This window comes from Marmota flaviventris, chromosome 7, assembly GCF_047511675.1.
Source record: "Marmota flaviventris isolate mMarFla1 chromosome 7, mMarFla1.hap1, whole genome shotgun sequence".
Classification (NCBI taxonomy): domain Eukaryota; kingdom Metazoa; phylum Chordata; class Mammalia; order Rodentia; family Sciuridae; genus Marmota; species Marmota flaviventris.
The window spans coordinates 20606015-20630170 of record NC_092504.1 but is presented as its reverse complement, the minus strand read 5'-3'; the positions used below and the strand labels follow the sequence as shown (position 1 = coordinate 20630170).

The 24156-nt window shown below is 33.9% G+C and overlaps 1 protein-coding gene across 2 annotated transcripts in view; it reads right to left on the bottom strand.

Annotated features, from left to right (window-relative positions):
• Tbc1d19 (TBC1 domain family member 19) overlaps window positions 1-24156 on the bottom strand; it is a 130623-nt gene that overhangs the window by 81204 nt on the left and 25263 nt on the right. For both annotated transcript variants that reach the window (XM_027936598.2, XM_071614204.1), the window contains exons 4-8: window positions 17161-17236; window positions 8229-8303; window positions 7018-7081; window positions 5758-5804; window positions 2241-2351 (exon numbers count right to left, since the gene is read on the bottom strand). In XM_027936598.2, the coding sequence (XP_027792399.2) occupies window positions 2241-2351; window positions 5758-5804; window positions 7018-7081; window positions 8229-8303; window positions 17161-17236 (373 nt within the window). The remainder of the gene's footprint in view (window positions 1-2240; window positions 2352-5757; window positions 5805-7017; window positions 7082-8228; window positions 8304-17160; window positions 17237-24156) is intronic.

The window sequence follows — 24156 nt, the reverse complement described above, 5'->3', positions numbered from 1 at the left end:
GCTGGTATGCTAACGGGATACGTTTCCTGTCCTATATCATTCCACAAATTTAAGTGAATCAAGTTATGGCCAATTACATCCTGTGTGAACATAAACCCAAACCTGAAATACCTATTAATAATCATTTCCTAAATTGGTTTTTCTTGGTTTTTCAGTTTTGTTTTGGGAGTTTCTTTCTTGGATTTAGTTTTGGTCTCAGTCTTTCAAATTAGAAGAGTTCAAATGTCTAGGGATCCAAGGTTGTTCATTCATATTTAGAAATAAGACAATAAAAAACTGCCTGGAAGCTCAGTCTTCAAGGATTAGACATACAGTGAGGTGGGCTTCACCATGAGGCAACTGTATAGCCAGCCAGTCTGTTTTTTGTAAGGGTTCTTTACATATGTTAGTCTTTTCTCTGGTATTCTACAGACGGTGGAGGATGGGAAAGGCACAGTAGTGGTAATAGGGATAAGTGTATTATTCTCACTATTTGGCAGAATATTTTTTAATCCCTCTGTTTTCCATGCCTGATACTTGCCCTGTCTATGTCTACGGTTTCTGAGTTTACAGCCTTTCTGATTCTGTGTCTGGTGAATATACTTCTGATCTCCTGTGGGGAAAGAGTTACCTAACTATGCACAGGGGTTGGAATCTTGGAGTCTATGTCTTCTTGACCCAGACTTCCACATACTTCTCCATTTTCAGTCCTCTGGATCACCATGGCCTCTGTGACACATAGTGTCTGATTCTTGAGCCCTTCCAAGTTCTATGGAGAAAATTATTTTCCTTCTTGTATAAGTCAATGTTTAGTTATAAAACCAGTAATGAAATGTGAAGAAGGAAAAACAGAATTAGTAAATGCAGAAACTATGACATCTCAGTTGAATGAGAGTAAACAAAGAAGGAATTAAGAACTCAGCAGTGATATGTCAAGAACTATGTAATGTTTTGAACAACCAACAATAAAAAAAAAAAAAAAAAAAAAGAACTCAGCAGTCCTCAAAGCCAAGATTTAGACATTTATGAAGAGGAAGTGGCTGCCACAGAAACAGAGGGTGGTGCCCAAAAGGGGCAGAACAACAACAACACAAAAATATAGTCTCAGGAGCTGGGCTGCTGAGTGCTGCTGAAAGAGTATTACTGGGCCTCTTGTATGCTCATCGGTTGGTTTCTGCACACAGGAACCACGAAGGGAGGCTCTTTCCTCATATTACATCCCAACAGTGTCTTTCTAGAACTTTCTATTGACAAAGACTAACATTAGGCCATCTGATAAGGGGAAAGTGCTTACAGGGTCCAGTTCTAGAAATAATAAAGCTGAGCACAAAATGGCGGATTTGTAGTTAAAAGATTGAATTGATTACGGAGACCTCTCATCCACATTTTTCATCTTCTGGAGGTATTCAGGTTTGGCCTTTCCCCTAATATGAGCTCTCCTTTAAAACACTAAAGCACAGAGTTCTAAGGTGTTTCCTATTTCACCACAGATAGTATTTAAATTCTGTACTCCTTATTGGTTTGGGGGTGATTAATGAAGAAGGAGTGAAAATACATTAACTCTACCATCTCCCTATATTTCATTTTTTTTGGTGGTGCAGGGGAGTACCAGGGATTGAACTCCGGGCACTGGGCCACTGAACCACATTCCCAGTCCTATTTTGTATTTTATTTAGAGAAAGGGTCTCACTGAGTTGGGCTGACTTTAAACTCCTGATCCTCTTGCCTCAGCTGGGATTACAGGCATGAGCCACTGCGCCCAGCCCTATATTTCATTTTAAAGCTAATACCTCTCTCTGAAATGTGATGGTCTCCAGAGCAATGGCAGTCTCTAATTCATCCTTATTTCCCTGTTTCCTTCAGTGCCTCACCATGTTACAAGCTCCATGAAGTTGGTTAAATTAAATAAAATTTAGTTGCTTAAAAATAATTTTATAAAACTCACTATTTGTTTCAATCATTTTTATAGCCATAAAACAGGAACCTGAATCTCCATAAACTGTCTTATAAATCTATGCTGTTTATTAAAATAAGAAATAAGCAAAAGCACTTATAGATCAATGTAAACTCACTTTGAGTTCTACAAGAAAAGCAACCCACTTTGTCTATGTACATATTTGCAATAAAAAAGAAATGTTACTTTTATTAACTTGTTTAATGAGTACATTACTCTATTACCTTAGACACACGCTGCAATATAATATTTTTCTAATGGCTGTCTTCTAAAGTGCATTAACTTATTTTAAAATGCCTATACTTACCAATTCAGGAATGTCTTTTACTTTCAGAGGAACTTGGATTAAACCCAAATGAGTCCTGAAACTAAGAGAATCACCATTTTCATAATTTGGGTTGCGAAGATTAATTAATACCTTTAAAAACAAATCCAACAAAATTGGTTAATTGTCAAGCAGTGATATTCTTGGTACATCAGTAAAAAATTAAAAACTGTTTGGAGTTATACATATATTTTAATCACATTTTAAAATTGTATTGAAATATTAAAATACAATACCATAAATATGCTTTAAAAATGGTTTTAATATCCTAATTAATGATCTGCTTTATAAAATTAAAAAGTTAAGAATTTAGTTAGAAATAAAATCTTTTGATGGTGAAGAAAATAAAAATTGATTATAACATGGAAGTAGTTACCAGAAAAATTTTTAGAATGAACTCCAAGACTTTTAAAAACAGAAATTGATAAGATTTTGAGGAAGATGGTAGAATAACATTGCAGGGTATCTCCTCTAAACCAAATCTAACAAAACAAACAAAAACAAAAGGAGAAATTTCAAAAGCACAGCTAAGAAAAAAGACTGTTACAGCTTTCAAAAGTTTGCAGATAAAAATCATCTTAGATATTTGTATATCCTTTAAAATCTAGTAATCTTACTTCTGTGAGTATGGAATATGAATATGAAATTTCAAGCAGTGCATTCCATATGAAATTTGGACAATGAAAGACTATTAATAAAGCACTATTATAACAGAAGAATATGAGACAACTTAAATATCGTATTAGAGGAGATTACTTAAGTAAATTAAGGTTAATTCATATAATAAAATATAGCCTAATAGGCTTCCATTTATATAATGGCTATGAAAAATGTTTATAATATTATTAGTTCTCAAAATTAAAAGTTCTGGGGATGCAACTCAGTGGTAAAGTATCCCTGAGTTCAATTCCAGTGCCAAAAAAATTAAAAAATAAATAAAAAGTATACTAACAATATGGTTACTGCTATGTGAGGATATGTAGATAAATTTATTCTTTGGTAACTTTTTTAAAATTTTTTTTTAGTTTTTGATGGACTTTTATTTTATTCATTGATTTATATGAAGTGCTGAGAATCAAACCCAGTGCTTCACACATGAGAGGCAAGCTCTCTACCACTGAGCCACAACCCCAGTCCCATCTTTAGTAATGTTTTGTTATTTTTCTAACAACATATATTTTTCTGGACAGAATAATAATAACCTAAAAATATTTTTAATTGAGACTGTTGAGGAAAAGAAACCACGAAGAGTCCAGTGGAGGAGATTATAATGATAGAATACCATGATATCTGAAGAAGGCAAAAGGAGTTGGTAACTGATGGCTGATAAAATGGAATGAGTTATGAGGCCAAATGACTTTTCTAAAATTATAAATATTATATCAAAATTGGAAATATCAATGGTGTTTGTTTTAACAAACAATGTTGAATGTACATTAGTATAGAACAGCACAACTTTAGCCTAATTACATAAATAAAAAATTATACTGCACGACAATTCCCAAGCAGAAAACAGCAAGTGGAGAAGAAACTGAATATATGGATAACAGAAAAGAGAAAATATTAGAAATGCAGATATAATTAAGAAAATATTATTGAATTAAAGAAAAATATCTCAGTATGACTAATAAAAGAACAAATTCAGCAATAGTCCTCAAGGAAACAAGATGTTATAAGCTATTACAAAGTTATCTTTGTAAAAATTACATGAAATTCCAGTCCTTAAGTAACCATGTGCTAAGCACTATTCTTCCTGTTGGTGACAGAGCAGTTAAGGATAGAATTAATTCATAACTGGTTTGTGGTAGCTTTGTTCTTACCTCCAGGGATACTTGTAAATCTCGTAATGTGACCCGTTCGTTAGTCAAGATGAGAAGAAATATACTAACTAATCGTCTGAAATGGGCTATTTAATGTCCACACCTCCCCTGGAAATATTCCATATTTGCTTGCTTATGTTATATTTTGAAAAAAAATTTTGGCACCTGATTTAACCAATGGGGGTATAAAAGACCCTCTTGAAAAACTTGTCCCTGATTTAACAGACCAAGATAGCCCTCATGATCTTGATATTTTATAACCAAAGAACAAGCATATGTTATGCAACTAACAAAGGACAGATGGAACGCTGCTGGAAATGTAAGTTTCTTTGTGTTTACTCTTGCTGCAAAAAAGTCTAATGGGGTGACCCTATGAAGTCCTGTGCTTGTTGTCAATTCCTTGACACTGTGTAATTGTTGCAGCAATGAACAAAACAGAAAGAAAACCTCCATCCAACCTTCCATTGTTATGGTAGAAAGCAGCCAATAAGCAAAATAAAGAAAGAATGGGTTACATAATGATAATTGCTGTATAGAAAAAGCTGGAAAGACATAAAGAAATCCAACCAGGGAGTTAGGGGGTGCTTTGCCGAGGTGATATTTAAGCAAAGATAAGAGGAATGAAGGAACAAGTGGGGGGGGGGGATTTGGAAGGAAGTTGAGGGAAAGCAATGAGGCTAACTAACGTGACTGGAATAGAACAAATCAGGAGGAAAAGTAACAAAATAAACTCAGAGATATGATGGAGCATCAGATTAAAGAGGGTGTTTTGGGCCACTGTCATAACTTTGGATTTTATGTAGAATAAGATGGGAAGCCACTGAATACCAGAAGAGTGGCCAGTTCTGAACTGCATTTAAATTTCATTTGAAAGTTGTGCTAAGAACAGATTCTAGGTGGACAAGTAGTGGCCAGTTAGGTCACTACTACATAGTCCAAATGAAAGATGATAGGCTGGAGGTGGCAGTAGTAGTGATGACAAGAACTGGATATCATTTTAAAGGTAAAACTGACAGTATTACATGCAAGATCCAAGAGAAAGAGTAGAATTAAACTTGGGTGAATTAAAACAACGAGTTCCCATTGCTCACTGAGTTTCACTTGGATGTTTGCTATACCTTTCAAACTTAACTACACTCATCTTCACTAATGGACATGTCCCTCCTCCTATATTCTCCATCCCAAGCGAATACCTCTGCCCAACTACCCAATCTAGACAATGGGAGGCATTATCATTTCTTTTTATCATAGTCCCATATCTACTCAGTTCCTAAATCTTCCTTAAAATCTTCTTCAAATCTGTTAAATTCTTTCCATTTCCAATGCTGTTTTTTCAGTTTGACCCCTCATACTTTACTTCCCTATACTCCTAAAATAGGGAAGGAATAAAAAAGGAAAAGATGTACTGAATACCTGTATGTGCAGGCTGCAGGCTACATGATTTATAATCACTATTTGTTAAGTAAAATCTTCCTACTTAATTTATCTGCCTCTAATCTTTCCATATTCCAATATATTTTCAAGGAGCAATCCAAACACAACTCTTTTGCCATTCCACTCTTTCAGTGGTTCTAGGATATTGTACAGGGTGATTTCTCTGCCTGGAGATATTTTTACATTATCATTTCTCTCACATTATTCCTTCATCTGTGTATGTATAATTATCCAACTGAACCTACCTCAAGAAAATCCTTAGGTGCATATACAGGTCGGAAAAGGCTTAAATCTAGAATAAGACAGATTAAAACAAAATTTCAGTTAATATATGAAATCTTAGTAGTAATAAATGTCTCTTTCCTATGTTTCTGTGCAAACAGATCAATTCAAATGCTTGCTGAGTACTGATTATTTGTCATACATTGTGTTAAATATTGGGATAAAAAAATGAATACAATCTCTCTCCTTCCAGCCTAAATGGCATATTATAGAAAAAATTAAGTCTCTTGGATAAATTAAAATAAATTATTTAGAAGTGAGTTAACAAAACATTGTCATTGTAATATAAAGGTTCTATATGGGAATTCTCCAAGTACTTGGAATATAAACAATGCATTATTACTGAATTCCTCTAGTTATATTGAGCTGTTTCCCCTTTTCAATTCTAATTGTGCACCGCTTCCTCTATTAAGACACTTATTTCTTACCCTATTGCCTTGACTTTTTTTTTTAAAGCAGTAGAGGGAGGGCAGGAGAATGAATATGTATTTGTCTGTACAATTATAGGTATTCATTTATCATAATAAATGAAGTACAGTTGTTACACAATTTTTACCTTGATTTGATCTCATAAAAATAGAAGGGAAACTGATAGAGAAGAGGAAGGGGATGGAGAGAAAGGTATGGGGAAGTATTGAAGAATGACATCTAACAAATTATGCTATATCTAAGTACAAAAACACCATAATGAATACAGTTTTCATATACATATATATAATGCACTAAAATAATAATAAAAACAAAAGGGAAATCAGTAGAGCAAGCAGATGAGGATAAGGGAGAAGAGAGAGAAAGGGAAGGTACAGGGGAATGAGACTGATCAAATCATATGCTTACACAAATATGACATAATGAATTCTATTATTATGTATAATTATAATGCACCAACAAAAATGGTAAACATTTTTTACCTTAATTAAAAGATAAGAGTCTTGGGAATCAGTAAATTTTGTTTACTCTTTTGTAAAAATGTTTTAAAATGTTACTTTTAAAAAGGATAACCAACTTAAATAGCCTCAAAATAACGGAAAACACAGATCAAAGTTAGGAATTCTTAAATTGCAAAGTAGGAGTATAAGCAAACAAAACAGATGACAGAAAAATCAGTGGGGAGGAAAAGTTGTTATCCTTCAAGAGTATTACTTATTGTGTTATTCTGGAATCATAGTGAGGAAGACAATTCTTTTCCCATTACTCCATTTTGAAGAAAATTCTTCATGTACCTGGTTCATCAGTTCCCATTTCATTCCATTTATTGAGAAGTTCTTTTTGTTCTCCAACTGGTCTCTAAAAAAGGTAGTAAATTTCACATTGGTTTTATTTCTAAAACTTAGCAATGCAGTTTAAAAATAAGAATCAACAACTTATTTAAAAATTCAATAATCTACCATAACAGAAGGAAAAATAATCTTATTAAATATGGTGAAACTTTTTGGAATTATACTTAAATTAATTATTTAACTATTACATTATATCTAGTCTCAAGGTGCTAATGAGTCCAAGAAAAGAAGATAAATGATTTGTACTGGCCAGTAAATTTCACAAATAAAAACTGCTCCTCAGCCACGTACTACATCTCTTACCCCATCCAGCAATCTCAGAAATGCATCGCAAGGGGGACTGGCCAAGAGAGTGTGACTGTGAGTCAGTAGCATCATCTTCCTATATGAAAGACAGTATATTATACAATACTACATATTTAGACAGTTTTTCATATAAATTTATTCTTTTTTTACACCACCGTTCTGGTGCCTTCAGTGGCTTGTCTTGGGATATTATCAAAAGAATATCCACTATATCTGTCAACCACAGGGATAAATAGTAGGTAGGGTGAATAAAATGAAGGGAAACATTTTCTCTTATTTGTGGACAGCTATGTAGAATCTAGAATGTGCCACATGATCTTTCTCTTCTTTCCCATCTCTACCCACCAAAGCCCAGAGTGACAGATTAATATTGAGTATTAGATCTAAGGGGAATTCTAGTTCTGCAAAAAGATGATAAATTTTTCTTTTCATTTCCTATATTACTACTACATTGCCTATTACAAGATCATAGTATGCCTAAACTCCATCTCCAATTCAAGATTATGACTACTGTGCTGAATTAGCCAAAATGTAAGGAGATGAAAGGTAATTAAAATCTTTTAAGTATGCTCATAATTTTTATAGCTAAATGACTAAATAATCTATACTATAAATTACACATTTCTACTTATTCTCAAAAAAGGTATGTTAGAATAATCATTAAGCATTCATAATAGAAATCTATATAGAATATACCCATATGATTGGCATTTACAGATTTTTATTTTAAAACAAGCTAATATACTAGTTAATAAGGAATAATGTACCTAATAGTTATACAATTTCATCATTCTTTTTTGTAATTAATTCACAATAAAATACTTAAGTATAAAAATGTTAAAAAGTACCTTTCGTGCCAATGGGATACTCAGTTCAGTGCACATACTATTTAAACTCTTCAAAATTCTTTTTTCCCAACTTCCCTAAAATATAAGGAATAATTCATTATTATTTTTCATTAATAACACTGGAACTAATCAAAAATATTAAAGTTATTATGAATTACACAGAAATGGTAAAGCTGGTTGAGATTGTTAACCTTATTCATAAGTTCACTCAACAAATACTGATTATTGCTTACTATGTATCAGGTATCCTTAGTACTATGAATTAAGCAGTGCTACAACTTGAATATTAAATGTCTCCCAAAGTATTAAAGACTTGGTTCCCAGGGTGGCACAACTGAGAAGTGGTAGAGCTTGTGAGAGATGGGGCCAAGTGTAGGTCCTTAGGTAACTGAGTCATGGCTTTGTTGGGGGCTGCGGAACCTCTACTTTTGCTTCCTGGATATGAGGTGAGCAGTTTCACTCTGGCATATGCTCCCTGCAACATGTTCTTCAGCAACCCTCCCAGAGACCTAAAAGCACTGAGTCTACTCAATCATGGACTGAAACCTCTAAAACCATGTATCAAAATAAACCTTTTGTCTTTATAAGTTAGTCATCTGAGTTACTTTTTTATAGTAATGGGAAGCTAACACAGCAGTGATTAACAGAAAGTCTCCGTCCTCAAAGAACTGACATTCTAGTTGAGAATAGAAATGTGGATAAATTTTAAAATGCCAATAAATCATAGGATGATAAACATCATTAGGAAAAATGCAGATAATAAAAGAGTAAATTAAGTTTAATTATTCTGTAAATGTATGATACTTACGAATCCCAATAACAACCTATTAAAATAAAAATGTACAGCTATTACACTGTAATTTTTCTAAACACCCCTAAATATGTTAAGAGTTCATATTCTTAGAATAAAGACCTTCTTCTACAAACCACAATACTGTTATTACTCCTAAAATATTAGCAATATTTCATAATATTGTCTAATATTTAGTCCATTCAAAATTTTCCAGTTGTTCCAAACACATAGTTTTTTTTTAATCCAGGATCCCCTAACCCTAACACTAAAATTATAAAGTACATTTTTAAGTGACTTATCACAGTTCTACTAAGTGGATCTTCCACTGTATTAAGAATTTTGATTTACCACTTTACATTTAACATTAGATATTATACATAGTGAAAACAGTTAAAAGAAAAAAATATACTAGAAACAAATTAGACATCAGAAGAAAGTTCTAAATGGGAAAGAGAGGAGAAAATGGCTATATAATTTACTTGTGCTTACATATATTATTTTATTAAATATATAAAATGTGTTTCTTTACCCTCATTTTACAAATGAGGAAACGTAAAAAGAAACACATGAGAACAGAATGAGAAAGACTTAAGAACTGAAGAAATGCTGATCAAATCTTTATCGTTTTTTCTTTGATCCACAAGAGAAACAGGAACTAAGACAAAATTCACAACAAAAGAAAGAACCCAACTAAAAATTAGGGAAGACAAGAGGAAAAAAGATGTTCAATTTAGAAAACCTGGGCTTTTTATAGCTAGAATGAGAGTAAATAATATATAATATCTGACTTTTCAAATAATGAAAAGTCATTGATTTGACGAATATTTACTGGACACCAATTAAATACATGTCACTAAAGATTGATAAAACAGCATTTGTTTCACTAAGAAATACATTGCTTTATGGTGGAGGTGGGAGGAGATAAGACTGATACACAAATATCAAGAGGTGAGTCATAAAAAGTTCCTAAGAAATATATCAGTCTATATGCCATAAACCACAGAAAGAACATAAAAGAATGAGCAAAGAAACAAGAAGCTAGATATAACAAAACTTCTGGTTGTCAATGGAACTCATACCACTTTCTTGAAAATCCTTTTTTAAATAATAAAAAAAGAGATCCCAGTGGTTGGCCATGTCTTCTCCATTTCCTGTCCCATATCTATAACATAATGAAAAGGTGGTCAAGACTTTTACAAGGTACTCCTTGCAAGAATCTCAGTTAGAAGGTCAGAGGAGTCATTTTCATCAAAGTCTGGGGTTACCAATGGAGTCATTTCCATAGACATCATAAACAGGAATAGGATTTCCTGACAATAAGGGGAAATCCAAGATGCAGAAGCAAGTGACTGCTTTCAAGCTAGATCATACTTTAGGTTCCCTCAAGAACTCAAATTGTTATTAAGTGGATTCGTTCATGTCTTCTTCACTCATGGACTCACTCATTAACATAACGAATACCTACAAAGCACAAAACTAGGACCAGTGAGTAAAGGTTATAAAGAACATACGACCATTTAATATGAGAACAAAGCATTCCAACAAGTAGGAAGTTTTAACCACAATAAGACTTAACTCAATGAAATCAGGTGTTCCCCAGTCCCAGAAATCATCAAGTGAAAGAAGATCAGAGATGAATACCTGCCAGAGTTTGGACTGGATAGATTCCTTACTATGATCATGAACATAAATTTCAATGTTTCTGATTGTTTCCTTTATGTAATATTTTAGAAGTGAAATTTAAACTGTATGAATATTTTATAGTAGGGTACATTTTCTATATTTTGTTTAATTAATTATTAATTAAACCATAATTTACTGAAATATCCATTGAGCACCTCCCATGATCCATGCACTGAGCCAGAGACACAGTGGTGAAAATAGAGACCACAGAATTTATGTGACAATATAAATAATTGAAATATTGTGGTGTGGAAGCACTGGGCAGAAGATGAGAGACACAGGAAAACCTGAGTATCTGAGATTTGGGAGTTAGAGAACCTTGCTAAAGAAACTGTCCTCTCACCTGAAAACCTAAATGATGTAAGTTATCCAGAAATATATGGGATTGAGGGGAAGCAGTTTCAGGTAGAAGCAATGGTATAAGCAAAAGTTCTGCTGGAGCAAATGAAGGAGATTACACACTATTTGAGAGAAGAGAATGACGAGATGAATGGAAGGGATGGATGGACAGTGTGAGAAGACAAGAAATGACACTGAAATAGTAAAGACGCACAAGACCGTTTATTGCCTTGTAAGCTACAGTAAAGTTGAAAAACTCTATCTTGAAAGTCTTGAATATTTTAAGAAATGGGGTGACAATACAGAAGGCAGAAAGACCAGTTAGAAAGGGAATAAGAACTAAAGTAATATATAAATAACAAGATTCTCATTTTTGCTAATGTTACTGAATAGATAATGACTTGCCTCACAGAGTTGTCATGAATATTAAAGAAGTGGGTACTTGTAAAGCACCAAAATGGTAAGTGGCAAATAATTAGAGCTCTATATGCTGACTAGTATTCGTTCACAAGAAAATTCATGCACTTATAAACATCATACTTCTACTTTCTTTGAAACATCCCCAATGTATTTTACATGGAAATAGGGTTTTAAGATCATACAACTTTGAATAACACTGAAATAAATAAAAATAAACAGCATTCTTCACAGCAGAACTCTGATCTTGCTTTAACATGCCAAATTAATTGTAAGCATCAAAATAAAGTGGTACTGGATTAAAATCTGAAGTATAAAATAAATATCCATGCGTCTAGACTGCAGGTGTATCTCAATGGTAGAGCACTTGCCTAACATGAACAAGGCCCTGGGTTCTATTCCCAGCTCCATAAAAATAAATAAATAAATGAAGCAAGCCATAACTCTATACTGATATAAATAAATGATTAAACAAATAAATGAGGGAAAAGAGACAACTTATACAAAGAAATTCCAAATAATTTATGTAGATATTCTTTCCTCAAGGAGGTGGAACAAAATGTCCCACTCCTTAGGTGTGGGCTGTACATAGTGATTTCCATCCAGAGCATAGTGTGGAAAGAGGAGGGGGCAAAATTAATATTATAGTAGAGAAAACTCACAAACACTACCTCAGTCAGGTGATCAAAGTCAACATTTTTTTTTTTCTTATTACAAAGAGCAAAGAACAACCTGTTAAGAAAACACCCTTACCCTGTCCTTTCCAGTTCTGCTACAAGACTTCCTGGGCACTTCCTTTTTATCACATAGCACTTTCTACCTTGTATTTCAGCTACTTGTGTACAAGTCTTATTTCAATTATAAAACATATAGTTACCTAAATGCAGAATTTGTGTCTAATTTATATCTAAATCTTTACAAGATAGTGTCTTCTACTCAGTAGGAATTCAGTAAATATTTTTAAAATTAAATATTGTAATAATGGATAGAAGAAACAGCAAACTCATTTACTGATAATCCAACACAAACTCACTAAATTCCTTTAAACTGTTAATTCTTTGAAAAGAAATAAAACAAAAGTCAGAAAGATGTAGCAGAAATTACTAAAGAATGCAACTGTTAAAGGAAAGCTATAAAATGATAAGAGAATAAAAAAGTTCGAGAGTAAGATTACACAGTAAATCAAAAAGGGATGCCATCTGAGCTGGTTCTCACAAAATAGATGAATTTTCATAATGCAAGTAAGCAGAAAGGGCTTTCCAGGACAGGAAAACAAAATACTGAAAGTCTTACTGCAAAAGGGAACGAGAAAGAATCATTTGGATAGGTACATAGGACAGTTATAAGATAGCAGAGATTGACAATATGGAAAGGGAAGCTGGGGACAGATAGTAAAAATTCTTAAGTGCTCGGCTTTGGAGAAAGAATTTCATTTGTTAAGCAATTTGGATTCACTGAAGACATATTAAAAGGCAGTGAGATATGTTATAAGGGTTCATCTTCTTGTAATTCAAGGTAATAATATTAAGAGTATCTAAGGAGATGACAAGAGAAGATAGATTGAAAGTTGAAAAGTACAAGAATAACAAAGATTAAAGCACAATGTCTGAAAAAAGTAAGCACTCAATAGAAATCGTCAATACCAACAATATCATCATCATCATCAATATATGGCAATGAAAAGAAAGAGCAGACTATAAGACTATAGGAAATAATTTATCAAACTTTGTGGTTATTTGCATAAAAGAAACAGAGATCAAAGGTATTTCAGTCTGAATTATTGTAATACTGATGGTTATCTATTAATAGAAATAGGGAGGTTAGGAAGAGATGCTCACTTTAAGAACAGAATAAGCTCAGTTTTAGAAATGTTGAGCTTAATCTCACATTTAAGCAGATAGTTCATTTCAGAGGAATGGAGCAAAAAGAGATGTGGCAGTAAAAAAGAGGGAAGCTGTGGAGACTTGAATAAAACAACCCGAATATTCTTTTTAAAAAAAATTTTTAGTTGTAAATGGATTTTTAAATTTTATTTATTTATTTGTTTGTTTATATTCAGTGCTGAGGATCGAACCCAGGGCCTCACACATGCCAGGCAAGTGCTCTACCACTGAGCCACAACTCCAGCTCCTGAATATTCTTAATAAAGTAAATGGCAAATGCTAAAAATGAGTGAGACAGTGATAGAAATGGGAGCCACCCAGGTATGGGAAGGTTTTAGAAAATCTAAATATAAAGCAGATATTAAATAAAGAATGAAAAAGCATTAGCAGGCAGCATGAAGAATCCACTGAAAGTTAAAAAAAAAACATGAATTTAGACTAACGATTAACACATAATTATGTGATTTTCCCCTAAAGTAGTCAATAGTTTGGGAGAAAAGAAGACAACAGAAGTGGCCTTAGTCTGAGGACTAGAACAGCAAACAAAGTAGAGTAAGAGGTTATGAAGTGCAAGAGAGAACATGATGGAATGAATGGCATCGTGAAGTCCAGACTAAATAGTTTTCATTGAGAAGAGAACTGCCCAAGGGAACAAGAAACTAAAGAACTGGATGTCCCATGGAGAACAAACACAGGAAGATAGGCATACACTAACTGGAAGAAGAGATTAATTCATATGACCATACGGATTATACACAGTGACTTTCATCCAAAGAATACAGGTAGGGGGTACGGATATTGCAGTGGAGAAAACTCACAAAATACTACCTCAGCCAGGTGATCAAGCATCAATAATAAAAATCATATGACCATGGTTAAAGAATAAATTCAACAAACATTTTTGAGAGTGTTCTGTGGTCTAGGCACTATGCTAGATGCTGAGTGCAAAAAGCACAGTCACTGCTTTTTAATGAATATTTATTATTTAATGAATAATTTAGTGCAGGGGTTGGCAGACCTTCTATAAAAAGGCAAACAGTAAATATTTTAGACTTTGCAGGCTCAAGGTCATGATTAGAACTACTTAACTCTGCCATACTGTAAACGCAACTATAGACAATTGCAAATGAATGAATATAACTATTTTCCAACAAAATGTATTAATTCCTAAAATTTTCCTGCACCATTCTTTTTAAATTAATTTACTTATTATTTCTCCCCCTTACAACTTATTATAAAACTTTCCAAATATACATAAAAGGTGAAAATAACATTTCAGTGAACATCCATGTACAGAAGACCTAAATTCTACCATCAACATTTTACAATTAATACTTTCTCATGTTTCTAATATCTATCCATTTCTCTTTGCACCTAACATTTCATCTTATTTTTGCTTGCATTTCTAAGTAAGTTGCAGACATTATTATACTCTTCCCCTAATACTTCAACATGCATCATTAACTACAGTTCAATATTTTTGGCTCATTTTTGTTTCTCTTGAGGTAAAATTTGCATAAAACAAAATGCCACATATAAGTATGCCTTTCCATGAGGTCTAGCAAATACATAACACATGTACAACCTAAACCATTACCAAGACATTGAACATGTCTGTCACTCACAGAAAATTCCTCTGTATTTCTTCCAATAAATCTCCACCCTCAAACTCTCAGAGGCAATAATTGTTCTGTTTCCACCATGATTATTTTTCCCCATTTTAGAACCTCATTTCAATGGAAAAAAGTATATATTTTTAAGTAAAACTTTCTTTTACCCAAAATAATGTTTTCAAATTTATTGAATCAATACATTATTGATATTCATTGATACATTACTGATACATTGGTCTATCAACAGTTTATTTCTATTTATTCTTCAATCATAGCCAATTAATTGAAGGATATAATTTGTTATTTATTCTTCCAACTGATGAACAGCTGGGCCATTTCCAATTTGAAACTCATATGAATAAAGCTTCTATGGAAGTTCTTCAACAAGTCTTTTTGTGGACACTTGCTTTCCTTTACTTTGGGTAAATAACTAGGAAGAGAAATGTCTGTCTCATAAAAGTCACATGTGTTTATTTTCACAATAAATTCTCAAACTTTTTCTAAAGCAGTACCATGGGAGTTTTACATGCCCATCAACAAAGTGTAAGAATTCAGGTTACTTCATAGCCCTATCAATATTTGTCTTGTCAGTCTTTAATTGTGGCCACTCTGTTGGTTGTGCAGGGTAGATTTTTTTTGTATTATTTTGATTTTGATTTTTCAACCTTTAAAAATGTTTTTAAAATTCCTAGCTTTCCAGGACTATAAAAATAGGAGGAAAGCTGAATTTGAACCATAGTCTACAGTTTGTTAATCCCCAATCTAGTGGGTAAATCTGAAAAGAAGATACATTCCTTTATCGTTCACATGGATTTTTATCAGAAACGATGATATACTTTAAGAATGAACTCATTATTTTCAGAATGGACTCACTTTCTCTTCCTTCAGTCATGATAGAAAACCAACCTTTGTTTCTTATACTTGATATATTAAAACTGATACTTTCTTCATATCTTTTAGAAAATTCCAAAAAATATTTAGACCCAACTTTCATAGTTTTAGTTTATTGAGTTTAAATCCCTGCAACAAAGACCACACAATTCTTTTACACGTGTATTATTTAACTATTATGTTTTATGACAAATAAGTAAGTAAATATTATCTCACCCTAAGAGATACTACCTTGAGAAAGAAATATATATATTTCCTCAAATATCTCCACATTTTTTGTTTATATTGCCTTCTTTCACCATCTAATTTTCAGGATTTTTAAATAAAAATAAAAGTTGAAAAATAAAAATGTACCTATCATCTACTATTGTGGAACATGGTAACTCAAAGAAGCAAAAAATTTTTAAGAGCAGCAAAATCATGATGATAATTATTGAAGCTGTGTGATACATTTGTGGGTGTTTCTTTAGAGTATATTTGAAATTTTTCATAATAAAAACTTTTAAAAATCTAATTCCAAGGCTATTCTAGAGAGTGAAGTCCGACTCTGTGATGCCCATAGATCACTTCAGCAATGGCTACCAGAGAGCCCTACCAAGCATGGAGAAGAAGGCTCAGGAACAGTACTCTGCCAAAGGGAGGAGGAGGACCACGCTGTCCCAGTGAAGGACAGATAAGAGAATTGGGGGGAAATGTGATAAAGCTTATTTATTGAGTTTCTATCCTAACAGATTTTAATAGCTTTTCCATTTAAATTATTTTATTCTTTTAAAGTGATCTTAGTCATTGCCAATCCATTAGTATGTGAGAACAAACATATTTCAAATACAGTGTCAATAACACTACTTTAAAGCTTGATATTTTAAGAGGGAGCACCTCAGCAATGGCTGTCAGAGAGCCCTACCTAGCATGTAGAAGGCAGCTCAGAGGTGAACCAGGTTGGAGGTGAACCCAGTGAAGGACAGATAAGAGAGTTGGGAAATGTGATTCATTCATATTTAATGTTTTTAGTATCATAAGACATGACAACTAGATTGTCACATGATCATTTTATTACATTTTAAATGGCCAGTATAGTACACTTTCCCCTCTTCTATTCAGTTTTTTTTCAGGATTACTAGAGTTAAATAGGTATAATCCTTGGTTACTGAAAATAAAAAGAAAGAGTATGCACGCACTAGGGACACCACTTTAGTGGTTCTACCCAGTCTTTCATATAATGAATAACATGTACTCCTGATATCAATGAGAACTTTACTCTGAATTACATAACTCAGCATGAAGAAATAAAATTAAAATGAACAATAGCCAACCTGAGCTTTCCTCATGTATACCAAAGGTTCTTTGAGATGTTCAGGAGGTGCAGCAGGATGACTAGGTAAAGGAAACCTACAAGCAAAAAGAAACAGCTAAATATTATAAAGAACTCTTGATAATTAATTCTCTTGATAAGAAGTTATTTACCTCTGTAGTCTATGTTATAAATGAAAGAGAATATTTGTTCTATGTGCTTATATGGGGTGCAAAAATCTAATAAAACTTTAATTCTTCTCGCTCTAGTAATGAAAAAATTTTAATCATTTTAGAAGTTAAATTGCTTGATAGTCTGAATTCATAAACTGAGCTAATCTCTATAAATACTCACATGAAAATGTCTATTTTAGCACATAAATATTATAATATTAAGAGGAATTTTAAGGTTAAAAATGCATTAACTTATCAATACATCAAATCATTTCATTTCTCCCAATTTCTTTGTCTAAATGATATATATTTTTAAAAAACTGAAATGGTAATATAAATACTTCTTATGATACTAATCATGTTTTATATATATATATATATATATATATATATATATATATATATTACATAAATTCACAAATTGAACAAAATTTGAAAATTTTATGGCATTATGAACTCTATTTTCCAAGCAGCATTACATTTTCCATTCAAAATATATAGTTTTCAAAGAAAATATATTTACTTAATCAATAAATACTTGATGTTGGCGAGGATGTGGGGGAAAAGGTATACTCATACACTGCTGGTGGGACTGCAAATTGGTGCAGCCAATGCAGAAAGCAGTATGGAGATTTTTTTGAAAATTGGATATGGAACTACCATTTGATCTAGCTATCCCTCTCCTCAGTCTATACCCAAAGGACTTAAAAACAACATACTTCAGGGACACAGCCACATCAATGTTTATAGCAGCACAATTCACAATAGCTAAACTGTGGAACCAACCTAGAAGCCCTTCAATAGATGAATGGATAAAAAAATGTGACATATATACACAATGGAATATTACTCAGCAATAAAAGAGAATAAAATCATGGCATTTGCAGGTAAATGGATGGAGTTCGAAAAGATAATGCTAAGTGAAGTTAGCCAATCCCAAAAAGCCAAATGCCAAATGTTTTCTCTGATATTAGGAGGCTGATTCACACTGGGGTAGGGAGGGTGAGTATGGGAGAATAGATGAACTCTGGATAGGGCAGAGGGGTTGGAGGGGAAGGGAGGGGGCAGGCGATTAGAAATGATAGTGGAATGTGATGGTCATTATTATCCAAGGTACATGTATGAAGACATGAATTAGTGTAAATATACTTTGTATACAACCAGAGATATGAAAAATTGTGCTCTATATGAGTAACAAGAATTGTAATGCATTCCACTGTCATATATAAATTTAAAAATTAAAAATAAATAAATACTTGAGCCATTCTAAGTACTGAGTGTATGTTAGTAATTGAAACACCCCTCTGACATTCTAAGGAAAAAAGACAGTCAATAATTATGAAAACAAATACATAATATCAGGTAGTAGTAAGTGCCATGAGAAAATAAAAGCTGAGCAATGAGATAGAAGTGAAGGCCTCTGGGGAAACCCCTGCCAAAAAAAAAAAACCCTGAGTCTCTAGATACCTTAGTAGCGCTTATCTTACATACAAGATAATCTAAAACTATCTCACATTGTGTAATAAAGAGGCATGTGTTTAATTATATCTAAATTTAAAAAGATTTAAAATTTAGGATTGAAAATTGAGAGCTTTTACTGAAGATTTTAAAAGTTATTTAATAATCAAAGAAATTTATCCCAAAATACAAGTAACAAGAGGCAACCAGAAAGTGTTTCATATTTAGAAATACTTAAAGAGCTAAGTGTTCAAGGTAAAAGAGATAGAAATGTGAATAAAACACTCTAAAATTTTGCCCTCATAGAGTTTACATTTAGTAATTTGAAGAGAAAAGAGTTGTTAGGTAACACACTCTTGTTAGGTAATCACACCCTTGATTCCTGCTTCTTGTCCCCCTCAATACTCCTCATATTTCCCTACCAACTGACAGGAACTTATTTTAGGCAACAATGATACCTTCCTTGCCCTCATCTAGCAAGTTCCTAACCAGTTTTCTCTGCTTCCAGACTACTGGCAATCTACTTGCCAATTTGCTTGACTGTTAATCAGCATGATGTTTTCTTTATTCATGAACAAATGTATTTCCAATGTCAGATATAATGTCTGGCACATAACTAGATAACTAATATATTGTTGAATGAGTAAAATACAAATGTGATCTTTGTCACTAAAAATTTTAACATAGGACCCAAATCCTCGTAGGATCCAGTCTACAAAGTCTTAATTAAGCACATCCCTGCCTACATATTAGATTCTTCCAGACCCCTTCACCTTCTACCATCCAGCCATACAAACTTTTTTTTGTTCTTCTAAAGTGCCACCGTTGGCGCCGATCTACATATTGTAAGGTCGGGCTCCAAATTCCTTAATAGGACACCCATAGCACAAAAGTTGATAACAAGAATCAACAAATGGGACTTACTTAAACTGAAAAGTTTTCTCTCAGCAAGAGAAACAATAAAAGAGGTAAATAGGGAGCCTACATCATGGGAACAAATTTTTACTCCTCACACTTCAGATAGAGCCCTAATATCCAGAGTATACAAAGAACTCAAAAAATTAAACAATAAGAAAACAAATAACCCAATCAACAAATGGGCCAAAGACCTGAACAGACACTTCTCAGAGGAGGACATACAATCAATCAACAAGTACATGAAAAAAATGCTCACCATCTCTAGCAGTCAGAGAAATGCAAATCAAAACCACCCTAAGATACCATCTCACTCCAGTAAGATTGGCAGCCATTATGAAGTCAAACAACAACAAGTGCTGGAGAGGATGTGGGGAAAAGGGTACTCTTGTACATTGCTGGTGGGACTGCAAACTGGTGCGGCCAGTCTGGAAAGCAGTATGGAGATTCCTGGGAAAGCTAGGAATGGAACCACCATTTGACCCAGCTATTGCCCTTCTTGGACTATTCCCTGAAGACCTTAAAAGAGCGTACTACAGGGATACTGCTACATCGATGTTCATAGCAGCACAATTCACAATTGCTAGACTGTGGAACCAACCCAGATGCCCTTTAATAGATGAATGGATAAAAAAAATGTGGCATTTATACACCATGGAGTATTACGCAGCACTAAAAAATGACAAAATCATAGAATTTGCAGGGAAATGGATGGCACTAGAGCAGATTATGCTTAGTGAAGCGAGCCAATCCCTAAAAAACAAATACCAAATGTCTTCTTGGATATAATGAGAGCAACTAAGAACAGAGCAGGGAGGAAGAGCAGGAAGAAAGGATTAACATTAAACAGATACATGAGGTGGGATGGAAAGGGAGAGAAAAGGGAAATTGCATGGTAATGGAGGGAGTCCCTCATTGTTATACAAAATTACATATAAGAGGTTGTGAGGGGAATGGGAAAATAAACAAGGAGAGAAATGAATTACAGTGGATGGGGTAGAGAGAGAAGATGGGAGGGGAGGGAGGGGGGATAGTAGAGGATAGGAAAGGTAGCAGAATACAACAGTTACTAATAGGGCATTATGTAAAAATGTGGATGTGTAACCGATGTGATTCTGCAATCTGTATTTGGGGTAAAATTGGGAGTTCATAACCAATTTGAATCTAATGTATGAAATATGATATGTCAATAGCTTTATAATGTTTTGAACAACCAATAAAAAAAAATAAAGTGCCACCGTCTTTTTACCTCTGTACTTCTAGAGTGCTAGTCCCTTCTGCCAAAAATGCTTTTTCTCTCTACTAATTCTAGCTCAGTGATTCTGATCTCAGTCTGAACACTGTTTCCTTTGGTTAGCCACTGCTGAGAGCCACAGTAGAGTCGGAATGGCCCCTGGTATTTTGCCAATAGTATTGGTTGAGAGGCCATTAAGATGATGCTGAATTGATTCAATTGTATATTAGACCTTTACTGTCCACCTCTGCCCGCTACTTTGGAGTTCTCGTGGGGATTCCTGGAGAGTTTGCATTGGTTGAGGAAGTGCTGGAGGAGGGATTTCCGGTTGGTGGTTCCTGGAAGGCCGCATGCGTGGCATTCGGGGGAGTTCAGAAATAAAGTTTGTTCCTGCTTCAGTGGCTCGTGATTTGTGCCCAGCCAGACTGCGGCAAGCCACCATGGAATCCCCAAGTCTAGATAAGTGCCTGTCTTATGTGCTTCTTTTACTTACTGTACCTTAATTACCACTTTAAAGTCTGTGTGCCCCTGGGGAAATAAGTTTCATAAAAGCAATAATTATCTAGCTTACTCATTCATTATTCTCATTACCTCAGAGAATAAACAAAAGGTGGCATTTAAAACTAAGAGGGCAAAAGAGAACCACATAATTTTGGAGGTACCCAGGTCCACCGCTTAAGCACTCTCTCAGTGAAAGCCATGAAGAGACTCACTCAAAACCTTGTGGTCTAGTGTAAGCACCCATTATCCTAACAGCTTCTATTTTAGGATCCTTGCTACTTGACACTCATACCTCTCTAAGGCATGGTAGACATTTACATTTATCTGCTATAACAGTGGACTATTTGTGTTATAACATATGTATATGTTAGACACATTCATATATTTACACACATACATACATACCTAGTAAGGCATTTGTTTTGTTTTGGTTTTGTATGTTGCTGGGGATCAAACCCAGGGCCAATGCATACTAGGAAAGAGTTATCCCTCAGCCAAGATTTTATTCAAGTTTTGATGTCTGTTTTCTCCAAAATTCATGTTGAAATTTAATTGCCTTGTGACAGTATTAAAGTTCCTCTGAGAAATGATTAGGCCATGAGGTCTTCACCCTCACAGGCTTTACAAAAGGAAGAGTTTAGCTTCCTTTTGCCCTTTCTTGCCCAAGTGCCTTCCATAAGGTGATGATGCAGCAAGAAGGCTCTCACCAGATGCTACCACCCTTGATATTGGAATTCCCAGGCCCCAGAACTGTAAGCCAACAAATTTCTGTTACTTATAAATTACCCAGTCTCAAGTATTCTGTTACAGTAGCACAAAAAAGACTAAGATATGGTCTAAGCCTCCTTTTTCTCTTCTGTAAAATGGTAATAATAACAAATTCTACTTCATAGACTTGTTACAAAGACTACATTAACAAGCCAATGTATATAAAATGCTTAGCATAGCACCCGGTGCAAAATAAGCATGCCAGCAATGTCAGTTATCATTATTATAACGCTGATTAGTCAATAAATATTTAACTAATTGCTTAAAATAAACAGAAAAGATAATTAACCAAAATACACAATCTGAAGTGGAAAGAGCTAACCTATCTGTGTAGTCCAAGTATTCCACACACCTATTCGGCATGAATGCATGTTTAGCTTCAATTATTTAGTATTACCTAATGAATACTACTACTTTACTTTTTACTTTCCATCTAATGGTTGCAGCTAATGAAAAAAGGTACAGAATATACTAAGTCCACTTTATTCTCCTGACTTATGTTAGGGGAGACACTTCATCCCACTTAGGATATGCCTTTCTCTGTGACAAGAACTCCATCACCCTAACTCTCTCAGCCTCTCTCCAGGTCCTCACTATACTACAGATAAATTTAAATGCTTTATCCAATGTTGAAATCTGGGAAGAATAAACTGAACATGCTCACAGTGATACATTGGTATTTGACTGGAATATAAAGTCTATTTAGTTTTAGAGTTTAGGTGAGGCACTCATTTTGCTCTTGCACTAAGCTATGCTCTCCTACCTAATCTTTAGCAGTCATAAAGTGTAATTTCAATCTTCCATTTGCCATTTTGTTTCCTTTTAACTTTCTATTTGTTCAGAACCAAAATGAGGAAGAAAGGTAGTACTACTGAGCTCCTTTAAAATTCCCAACAAGTTATTACAAAAATATTTATTTAAAGTTCTATCATGTAGAATGTTGGAAATATGATAATGAATGAAAGATAGTCCCTGCTATCAGGTAAAAAAAAAAAGATAGTCCCTGCTGTCTGCCACACAAAACTGCTTTCAGGAATATATTGTCACAAAAATAGCAATCATTAATAAAACATCCTCATATTATCCAATGTTTGGAATTATACACAAGAGGCAGCTTATTGTCATGATAAATATCTATTCCTCTGATTATTAGTACCACTAAAGGTATAGTCACAGTCAACTTCAATTAATAGGTAGCACCTAAGTTGATATTATTTAAGAATTCAAAAACCAATGGGGAAGATAGTAATAAGCAAAATAAATATTAATTTAGAAAAAAATGTGTATCTAAAGCATATGTCCACAGGCCTTCATCTGTGTCTTCTAATTTCAGAAGGAAAAAAAAAAACTGGAAATAGTCTGGTTAAGCTGTGTAATATTATTTCCCAGTTAATCATAGATTAGAGAGGGCAAGTTAGAAGTGGAAGTGTTAGAATATTAGAAACAAATAAAGTGATAGCAGTAAAAGTGCAAAACAAAACAAAACCAACAGGCATAAGAACTAAGACTATAACCTCCATGAAGGCAGAATTGTGTTTACTTTCTACATCCCCAATGCCTAGCACAGTACTGGCACATGGCACATGGCAGTTACTCAATAAATAATTTATTCATAATAGAATGTTGAATACTACAAAAGCTAACATTCTGGATTTGTATTTTGTGTGATGGCAAATAGTTGTACATGTTTTAACAGACCCTGATGGTAAATCTAGATAAACGAAAACACTGATGTTGCCAGGCCCAGTGATGCACACCTGTATCCAGTGGCTCAGGAGGCTGAGACTGGAGGATCACAAGTTCAAAGCCAGCCTCAGGAACTCAGCAAGGGCCTAAGCAACTCAGTGAGGGCTTAAGCAACTCAGTGAGATCCTGTCCCAAAATAAAGTATAAAAAAGGGCTGGGGATGTGGCTCAGTGGTAAAGTGCCCTCGGGTTCAATCCCTGGTACCAAAACAAACAACAGCAAC